The sequence below is a fragment of the Centroberyx affinis genome, unplaced genomic scaffold (genome assembly GCF_046629955.1).
Source record: "Centroberyx affinis isolate AG114_WGS23_722 - 3 ecotype Tasmania unplaced genomic scaffold, CSIRO-AGI_Caff_v1 ptg005694l_1, whole genome shotgun sequence".
Lineage (NCBI taxonomy): Eukaryota > Metazoa > Chordata > Actinopteri > Beryciformes > Berycidae > Centroberyx > Centroberyx affinis.
This window is the reverse complement of record NW_027282871.1, coordinates 164,048-174,411: the sequence shown is the minus strand read 5'-3', so window position 1 is coordinate 174,411 and position 10,364 is coordinate 164,048. Positions and strand designations below refer to the sequence as shown.

At 39.4% G+C, this 10,364-nt stretch overlaps 1 protein-coding gene across 1 annotated transcript; it reads left to right on the top strand.

The window, feature by feature from the left end:
* The first annotated feature begins 2,775 nt into the window (after positions 1-2,775).
* dnajc18 (DnaJ (Hsp40) homolog, subfamily C, member 18) lies at positions 2,776-10,364 on the top strand. The gene is made up of 8 exons (XM_071547155.1): positions 2,776-3,251; positions 4,924-5,095; positions 5,890-6,035; positions 6,543-6,749; positions 6,873-6,985; positions 7,335-7,444; positions 7,575-7,747; positions 8,004-10,364. The coding sequence occupies exons 1-8, from the start codon at positions 3,125-3,127 to the stop codon at positions 8,126-8,128; spliced, it is 1,173 nt and encodes a 390-aa protein (XP_071403256.1). The 5' UTR covers positions 2,776-3,124; the 3' UTR covers positions 8,129-10,364.

Sequence of the window (10,364 nt, the reverse complement as noted above, 5' to 3'; positions counted from 1 at the left end):
CAAAATATCTAATTCAAAAAGTATTCACCCACCACCACCTATTGTGTCGTTTGGGCTAAGTAGGCATTCAAAAATTGACCAATAATTCTCTTGTGATGCTTGCTCCTCCTCAGCCTATAATATACTAACAGGTTTTGAATAATGTTTTCCATGTAGAACTGTTCTAATTGTGCCTCTTTTGAGAACAAATATCAGCTCCCTTCAATATACAGTATCTAAATGGGATTTAAGGTTGTAGGGTGGACTGTCTCCATGATACTTGAGCACAGTGTGAAACAGGCAGCTGCTTTATGGATAGCATCTAAGTGCTGTGCCTCAGACTCCAAGGAAACTTAATTCATCATCTTACTTCAGTACTTTCTCTTATCTAATTTTGCTATGGAAGTCAATGGAGAAAGAAAGCACTGACAAATGTACCCTCCCTATTTTCCCATTAATATTGTACGGGTGAAAATTTGTTTTATCCCCCTGAAAGCTCAATAAATGAACCATCTATCGCCATGTTCACACTGTGTCTGAATATTATGATGAAGAGTCTACCGACATCCTAAAATATCATTAGTTGCACTGAGAAGGCCTTACTGACTAATATAGGAAGAGAAATGGAATTAAAACAGGAAACACTCTGGTTCTGATCAGGAAATGTTATTCAAAATCCATTACTAGAGCGATAAAGAGGGCTGAGTCACATGATATGACATCTTGGAAAGTCGGTACCAGTGAAGCATGACCTCAAGTGGCACACACTATCACATAAATTTCTAGAATTTCCTTTCATACATGAATATTTTTTTGTACTTTATATTCCATCTTTCTATTTAATCATGAGTATGTTAATTATAAGGATGGACAAAAACAAAAACAGTGATTTTTAACACAGCATCTACGGTATGGAACGCATCAATGCATGCAATTAAGTTCCTAATTGTTATGTGAGATTATAATTGTGATAATTGTGTTTCAAACTAGTAAACTTGAATTATTTTCTTTTTTTGAATTATATTTGTAAAGTTATATTTGTCTTGTTTTATACATATTTTTATGGCTTCCTTTGATTGTTTTTGTCCATTTTTTCATTCTATTATTTATTACCACTGCTTTTATTTTTATATGGTTTTGTTGTATGCAGAGATGCCCTTCTAAGGTGTGAAGCCTTGTGTTTTTTCTGTTCTATTGATGTACAGAAGATGTTCAATAGTGTGAATGAACATAATCTCAGTGAAAAGCAACATTCAGGCTGCCAAAGCATGATAGCATGGTTTTCAGATGTAAATGAATTGGACACATTGAAAATCATGTGTCGCACTTACTTTTAAAAGGAAACATTATATTCTGATTATATTTATTGCTGATATTCTTATTATTGTTACAATTTAGCTTATGATTATTTTCCTTCCACTGTTTTCTGGTTCTTGTATGGTCTACATGCATATTTCAAAAAAACAAATATCATGGATTTTATCTTGCAACATTTTTTTTCTTATTATCTCTGGAAATAGGTTTTGGCATTTGACTTCCTAAATGATACACACATTGTAAGCATGCCCTATGGGACAAATCACATTTTTTTACTCTTGAATAAAACATGCATGAACAAAACCAATGCTGCATAATTTCTCACTGATTGGAAAAATTAATAGAACTTGTAACCTCCACTTACATCCAGATACATATATTTTTTTTAACAGGCCTATATATGAATTTAAGGGCAGTGTGACCACATTTACATGTCAATCCTACATACGTCTTCCCTCGGAGGGGTTATTTGGTGTTCATCAGCATTCTGAGTTTAAAGTCAAAATTCTGAGATTAAACTCACTCTTCCCGGGATTAGTGTGGTTTATAGCAGACCAAAATATGACTTGTCACAACACTGATTATTGATTTATCATTGTAATCATATTACTCATCATGCCTGCCACAAATTATACACTTTTGAGTTTGATTTATGCGGTACATGTTTAGCTGCAAACCAACTATCCTGCTACTAACAATGCAAGTGTTACATTATCTCTAACTAACTATGCCTTCAAGTGCTGTCGGAAATACCGTAACCAAAGATACTGCAGAAGGAACAAAGAAAAAATATGAATTATTTACAATTATTACAATTGTTACAATATTCATGAATAATAGCTATATGTATATTGCAATATTTAGAATAATTATTATAGAATAATTATTGAAGAATATTCACCACTGATATCACATTTCATCATGCATGTGCGAAACAAGAGCACCTGCTAAAAAAAAAAAAAAAGTATTTGTTTTTACTCATTTAAAGACACGTCTGGATCCCATGACGCTATCCGTAGTTTACCAAGACATTACATTTTACAGTGTTTTGCCTAAATCAAATTAGCCTCTCGCAGAAACATTCTCATACATTCTCATTGACTCCCATCCCAAAAAACAGAAGCAGTCTAGTCTGCCTAATCATCTGCCTCGCCTGAGTTTGTGAGGAGCACCTGAAGGCAGCATGAGTCCATCATATCGTTCTGCTAGTAGTCAACCTTCAGGGCAAAAAAAACGTCAATCTTCGGGGCCATGTATAAACATATAGGTACAGCGGAAAACAAAGGGATTTTTACAAACAGAGGGGGTATCTTGAGTAGAAGAAGACAACACTCTATCCAACGGTTTGACTCACACGGGTTGTTTGTTGTTTTACAACTTTTAGAAACCGTTAGCATCGCAGGCTGCACCGACGGATATGACGTCGACCTGGTCTCGCCCCCGCCCCCCTACCGCTCAGCTCAAGAGGTCTACTGTAGGTCTAGCAAGGTGGCCCTTTAACGTTATTAAAATCCGGACATGAAAACAAGATCCATTTTATTGGACTTGAGATTTTGTTTTTCCCGCAGCTGAAAAAAATGTCCCATCCGCAAGTGTGTTTGCAGTCTGGCAACAAACGTCATCGTTGGCTGACCGGATAGTGCGAAGGATTTTGAGTGACTGCTGTACCTAGCTAACGGTAACGCAGCTGTCTTTCCTCAGCTGTAATCAAAGCTAACTGGCTACCTAGCTACAGGCGGCTGTACCCATATGATATTGACGCACACTGCACAGGGACCGACTTCAGTAGCCAGCCGTTGGATCAGCAAAATAACACCGCTACGTTAAAATGGACAAAGAGGAATCAGACCGGTTGATAGAGAAGGCAAAGCTGTGTTTGCGGTCAGGACGGAAAGAAAGGGCGTTGCATCTGCTGTACGAAGCTCAGAACATTTTTCCCAGCACCCGGGCCAGAGGTAAAATTAGCTGACGCAAATTTTGCAATAGCTGTCTGACGACCGTTGGTAGCTAACCTGACCCTAAACTTAAGCAGAGGAATTGTCCGTTTTCAGTTTTTCAGATGCATGCATTGGTGCAGAGCAGCTATTTTGAAATTGCTCTAGCTGCAGTAACGTTAGTTTTTGTCTGGACGTGTTGCAAAGCTGAAATTGGGGGTTGTGTTGGGCTACCTTCCCCTGCAGTACACAGACAGCACCGCAGACTGTCGGACAGCGCTGTTAAAATCTGACTGTCTCTCTGTATGGTTGCTTTACATAGTCCCTTGGACATTATCCCTAGGCCTCAGCTATAAGTTTGCTTTTGACAGCAATCACAAACATCGTAACCAGGACAATTCTGCTGCCCATATCGAAAAACGATTCAGTACCGATCTTCACTGGTAAATCAATGAACTCATGCTTATATTATATTGCAACAGCCCGATTTTCATGATTATGGTCGGGCCTAAGGCAACTATCAGGGATACTCAAGTAGCATAGCCCGGGGCGCAGTTTTGGTTAATGGCAGTTCAGACATTGGTATGATAAATGGATAGACACTCTATAAATCCCAAGGGGAATGCATATAAAATCAATGGACATTAATAATGAAAATGTACTTTACTGATACTTATTTTTTTTTGCCTTTTATCTCTTGAACACAAGATAGTTGAACGTTAGAATTGCCAGCTACAATCACAGAAACGTGTCTTGGTGACACCGGTGCAGACACATATTGACAACTTCGTTTCCCAGCACATACTGACACAGATTGTGAAAGGCCAACAGACCCTCAGGAGGGAAACACTTGACATTAGACAATACTGAATTTCTTCAGTAGCTATGTGCATGGCATATATTTTTCATATTGGTGCAGCTATACAGGCTGTGTAGTGAGTGAAGTGTGGTGGTGAGTGACCAGTTGTGTATTGTTAGTGTATAGTGTAAGTTGGAGGTGAGAAGCATTAAATAAATTATGAGTATTGGAGAACATCCTGAGGCTGAAAAGTTAAATAGTGTGCAAAGTCTGGAGTACATAGGATTGTGCAGACATTGTAAGAAATCTAGGATTGGGCAAAATGGTTGATCAGTTGTAAATAGAATGGTAATGAATCATAATAATGTTAAGTTCACAATATTAGTTTCTCTCACGGTGCTTTTAGAATAATCTGACAACATGGTATAGGAAGGACATTGCCATCAGACTTGTAGCATTTGTTAGGTGACAAACTTGAAAGCAATAAGTAATGTATTAATGTTAACCTTTGAATTGAACAACATTATTAATACAATTTTATCAACTTGCCCCTCATCCCCATTTCATTTTTTTTTCTAAAAGTAACCCTGGGCTAAGCTACTAAAGGATCTGCACTAGTTGAGATAAAAAATAGTGACATTCATTTGCAATTCATTATCTATGTTTAAACTGACTGGGGAAAAATTAAAGTCATCATCTGTCACCTGAGGTTTGCAGGTGTTGCATGTTTTTGGTATATGCAGTAAGAGTGCTGTGAATTGAGTCTGTTTTTAGCGTCTTTGTATTCCTTAACTAGTTGTAAAATTTTGACTGGTCCTACTCCTGATTTGAGGGGGAAAAAGTTAACCCTCACACCTGAATTCTCAGTTGACCTCAGATCTTGTTTTCCTCTAGTGCTGATAGATGCCATAATAAGGAATGGAAGCACTGCCTGTCCAGAAGCAAACCACGTACCCCCGCCATCAGGCTGGCGAGATGAGGATTTTGGAAATAACGATGAAGGGAGTAGTGCAGGTGGTGAGGAAAAGAAGAGCTACACAGAGGAGCAGCGCCTGGGTGTTCTCAGGTGCACAGTAGCACACTTAACTCTTAACATGTTTGTTTTCCACACTATCATACAACAAGACTGATGACTGCCACTGTTCTTCACCATTTAACAATGGTTATGTTTACATGCATGGAATAACCTGGCGATTGGCCATACTCAGGTTAAGGTCTTATTCAGGTTAAGCTGTTCACATGTGCCTTTGATACCCTGACATTCAATATCCCTGTTGCCATGAATAAACAGTTAACAGTATTCCTGTCCACCTGTGGTGTCCTGCTAAAAGCTAGAACGGTTTGCCAGCAAATAAATATGAAAAAGCTGGCTACCAGCTGCTCTCTTTGATTGAGCAGTAGGTTACTTATAATACAGGAGAATGAAATGATGATCCCTCTAATAATAGTAATTGTATGTACTGTTCGCCACCTGTTTTTTTGTTGAGATAAAATGTACCCATCGTGCGGTGCAAGTCTCTATGCACCAAAAGTGAAAGGACTAAGTTGTTTCCATGCCACAGTAACCTGTTTAGTATGGGAGTAAATCAAGCTTCTTAACTGGGCTTCTCATAATCAGAATATGAGCTTAACCAGGTTATTCTAACCAAGGTATGACATTGTGCCAACCAAAACCAGGTTACTTAAGTAAACGGGTTAAGGACTGAATTCTCTGTTCATGTAAATGTAACCACTGACTTGGTGTGAGGAGTATCCACTCACTTGGTACACTTAATAACCTCATATTGGTTTGGGAGAGTACTGCTGGTAACTTTGCTGTTCAGGCTTGTGTTTTACATGCAGTTTGCTGTGATCTTGCAGGATAAAGAATTGCAAGGACTTTTATGAGATCCTTGGCATTTCCAAAAATGCCAGTGATGAAGATTTGAAGAAGGCATACAGGAAGTTGGCACTGAAGTTCCACCCTGACAAGAACTTTGCTCCAGGAGCCACTGATGCATTCAAAGGTACAGGAATATGAAGTTCATATTCTAGCATTGCTAACAGGTATGAACCAGAATTTAAACTTAATTTGGGTGCAAGAACTCACAAAAATCGTATGGGTCATGTTCACAAGTATTGACTGAACCGTCCTGGGGCACAGGACATAATACATATATGACTCTATTTCCAACACAACACTGGTTACGTGTAACAAAATAGTAGTTGGGATGTAAAAACAAGCCTCCACCTTCGTCACACACAGCATAGGTACTAACAATAGGTGGAGAAGGGCGAGTAGCAGAAAGAGTGGTGTCTGTGTCATCTCAAAGTGGAGCAATTACTTTATTATCAACTTATATTGCTGTCATATTGTGTTCGACAGATTCTTGTTTACAATCCCCTTTCTCAGCTTTTGCCTTTCCAAAGCTGTTTGACTCAGTGCAGCTGTATCAGATGCTTGTGCCGATTCCCTGATGCAACGCCACTGATCTCGATGCCTTTTACAAAATGTTTCCCTCTTCTCTCAACAGCAATAGGCAATGCATACGCAGTGCTGAGCAACCCCGAGAAGAGGCAGCAGTACGATCAGTACGGAGATCAATCTTCAGCTGGGAACGCACCTCAACACTCAGCCCATGGTCGCCATGGACACTACCGAAGCTTCAACAGAGACTTTGAGGCTGACATTTCCCCTGAAGAGCTCTTCAACATTTTCTTTGGAGGAAGGTTTCCCACAGGTAAGTGGTCGTGAGTCATGAGTGTTTGGTTGGATGGGGGCTTAGTAAGATTATTTACTGCAAGTATGTATCTCACTGGCGAGAAGAGGAGACGCTATAGAACTGTATAATGTCTCCCTTCAGGCAATATCCACGTGTACACCAACCGAGGAGCCTCCTACTCTCAGTTCTACCAGCCTCGCCGTCGGCGGGCTTATGAGAGGCGCGAGGAGGAGGTGGAGGAAAACCGCAGTCAGGTCAGTGACTCACTAACCACGAAGACAAATCCCCCTGAAACAAGCAGAATTTCACACTGTAATCTTCCTTTGTAGATGTGGCATTATTCTAAACAGCAAGCTCTATATATTTGCCGTTACCACGAGAACTACTGGAAAACATGAAATTAGGTAGTTTGAGGGGTGCATTTTAAAGAAGGTTGCTGATTGTCACTCATATACTTTCCCCTTAACTGTAGTGCCTTTATAGAGTTAAGGAGACTTGCTTCAAAGAACAAAAGTACTACATTCTACCAATGTAGCCTACATACTGTGTGTTTTTCTAATCTGTTGTGATTTTCTAATCTGTTGTGATTTTATCTTCCCACAGAACACCTTCACGGCCCTCCTGCAGCTTCTTCCTGTGCTGGTGCTAATCCTCATATCAGTGTTTACTCAGATGATGGCCACTAACCCCCCCTACAGTCTGTTCTACAAGCCGTGAGTCTGTCCCACCATCAGCCTAAAAAGAGTACTGGCATTGAAATACACTCCCTTGTCCTTAAAACTGTGATCCCCCATGGCACCATGGTTCCAGTCAGTAAATTTGGATTATGTGTTTGGTTTTCAGGGCCATGGGGCTGGTGGTGTCCAGGGAAACGCAGCACATGGGTGTACCATACTATGTGGATAAAGGTTTTCAGAAGGAGTACCGTGGAGCTGCACTGGAGGAGCTGGAGAAAACCATTGAAAGCGACTATATTGAGCACCTGCAGAACAGCTGCTGGAAGGAGAAACAGCAAAGTAAGTCAGCTCACATGGATGGATTATGGTTGTAGTTATAAGGCAGGTATCACAGACTTGGCTAAAGCTCTACTCTTGTTTGGGTAATGGATAACTTTTACTGACAAGCATTTTTTATGACGTAGTCGACTAGATGTGATCCAGGTCACGTAAGCAGTTTCAGGTCACATCCAGTTGGACAATGTAAATTGTAAAAGTCGATGACAAATATTTGTGATATGTTATTCTCTCTCTATCATTCTATTCTCCTTTTCAGAGTCAGATTTGGCAAACCTTGGACAACTGTACCGGGACGAAAGGTTAAAGCAGAAGGCAGAGTCTATGAGGCTGGACAATTGCGACAAGCTACATCGCTTTGTTGGGCGACAGAGAGGAGAATGAGGAGCGTTTGAGAGGAGGTGGAGGCATTTCTTTCCAGATTTTTCTCCAACTATACAATATTATAGTTAATAGAGTTGTTAAATTAAGTCAATCTGGCCACTCTGTAGAGAAATGCCTCTTTGGGTAGAGCACAGTGGCAGATAATGCCGCTGAAACAATGTGCCTTCTCTCCTCTTGGATGGAAGAAGCTAGAGCTGCATGTAAGCTGCCGACCCTGGCTGTGTGCTGATGGCAACATGAAGTGCAGACTCACTACGGCAGTGTTGTATGATGTCCTAGAGCCTTTAAACTTTCTTATAGAAATGGCATGACATGATTTGGGGTTTCCCTGACCGAGGTTATGAAGGCAATTGTATGTTCACATATACATGTTCTATTCAGGGGCCGTTCACACAGAGAGGCGCCGCTGAGGAAAAAATGCTTTGAACTCTATTACTATTTCAACGGAAAGACACGCCTGCTCACTCGCGGATATCGTTGTCTTTGCACCTACGCCACCTAGCGCTTCTCTGTGTGAACGGCCACTTAGTTATGTTTTTAGTATTTGTGATTTAGCTGTACTAATTTATTTTCTTGATTGTTTTTGCGTCCTCATTTAAGTTTTAGAGTATTTATTTAATAGGTATTCGGAGTGAATGTTACTCGAGCATTATCTTTTTCTGTAGGAAGTAATATAAGTGAGTTTCAGTACAGTGATTTACATACTACTGTAGTCTAACAAAACTGAAAGCGTCTGTACTGTGAAATGACAGAGGACCTTTTATTTATGATTAAAGCATATGCAGATCAGACATGGAAACAAAAGAAGGAACTATAGCGTATATACTGTGGTTTATGAGGCAATTGACCTGCTGCACTATCACAATAGGAGGCACAGTAGAGCTGGAAATGTTACCAACATGACATTTTTCTGACTAATGTGCTTGTTTTAAAAAAAAAAACAGAAAAAAGGCTGTGCTTGCCAAAAATAAGCTATCTCTCCTACAGAAGACTTTCACACCTCTCCGTCCTTTTGCTTGCATGAGTGTTTTCTGGCATTGCATAGATTGTACAGTTTATCTTTCTGCCACGCAGTAACCAGTGTTCCAGCTGAAGGCATACGTTTGAGTTTTGAGTGTTGCTTCGAGAGATTTGATGAGCGTTGATGAGTGTTGCATAAAAGCGGCCATGTTTTGAAGAAGTTAATCTGATTTGGCACAAACAGGGATTCCAGTTCATCCAAAAAGCACTTTCCTCAGTGCTTCTGGTTTGAGATATTGGAAGCTTATTTGTTAGCAATGCCAGTGCAAGTTTTTGGGACTAAAAACCCTCTGAAAAGTGACATGCAGCACCTTCGTTTCCTCATTCACATCATTTAGACAAGCTTAAATAATAATAATTTGTTTTCTCAGAAAAATGGTTTTCAGCCCAAATTTTGTAGATGTTTTATAAAGGCCACACATTTCATTTATATGGACGTTTTATAAAACTGACACTTTTTGTTTTTAAAGGGAAAATCGATCCTTTAACAGAATTAACACTTGTTTTTCCAATGATCTTATAAGGTCTATTAAATATTTGTGGACACAAACAACTTTCTCCCATAGCTAGAATCCAGAGAATCGTGACTTTTACTTGTGATGTCTCGTCATGAATAGGACACTAACTTTGTAGATTGTGACAACTTTTCACCAACCCAAAACCATGAAAACCCTACATAGACATTGATACTTTTTGCTGTGCACTAAGACTTCGCCAAACTGCCTTAGCTGTTCTCATACTGTTGCATTGTTCAGGTTCATCTGGAGCATTTTTGAGTTATACTTGCATATTTTAATCCTGTGTCCCACACATCATACTCCCATTGCATGCACCCTAGTGAGAGGTTCTAGTAATTAATTTATTCATATATTTATTTTTGGCGAACACATCTTCATGTTCAACTGTTACACACTAAATGTTTATTAATTAGATTGTCTGTTTAAGGAAAATGTTCTCATCTAGTGCATTTAGCTGTTACTTTGAAGTTTCCATATGATCAGGCCCAAACACAATCTTAAAAACTTCTAAAACCTTTGCTTTCATGTACACAAAACCATGTTTTTGTGTCAGTTAATGGTAGTAGTACACTTTAGCAGCATAACACTGCAGAATTCAATTTTCATGGCTTTTCAGCCAAAAATACCAGAAATTGAAAGATGTTGCCAGAATATGTTTTGGCGTATCTATGATTCATTTTCCAAATAAAGGAATTTGT

Coding starts and splice junctions, on each gene's coding strand:
- dnajc18 (XM_071547155.1), top strand. CDS start 3,125: ATGGACAAAGAGGAATCAGACCGGTTGATAGAGAAGGCAAAGCTGTGT. Junction 6,036..6,542: donor AGCCACTGATGCATTCAAAG/GTACAGGAATAT, acceptor TTCTCTCAACAG/CAATAGGCAATGCATACGCA. Junction 7,445..7,574: donor TACAGTCTGTTCTACAAGCC/GTGAGTCTGTCC, acceptor TTTGGTTTTCAG/GGCCATGGGGCTGGTGGTGT.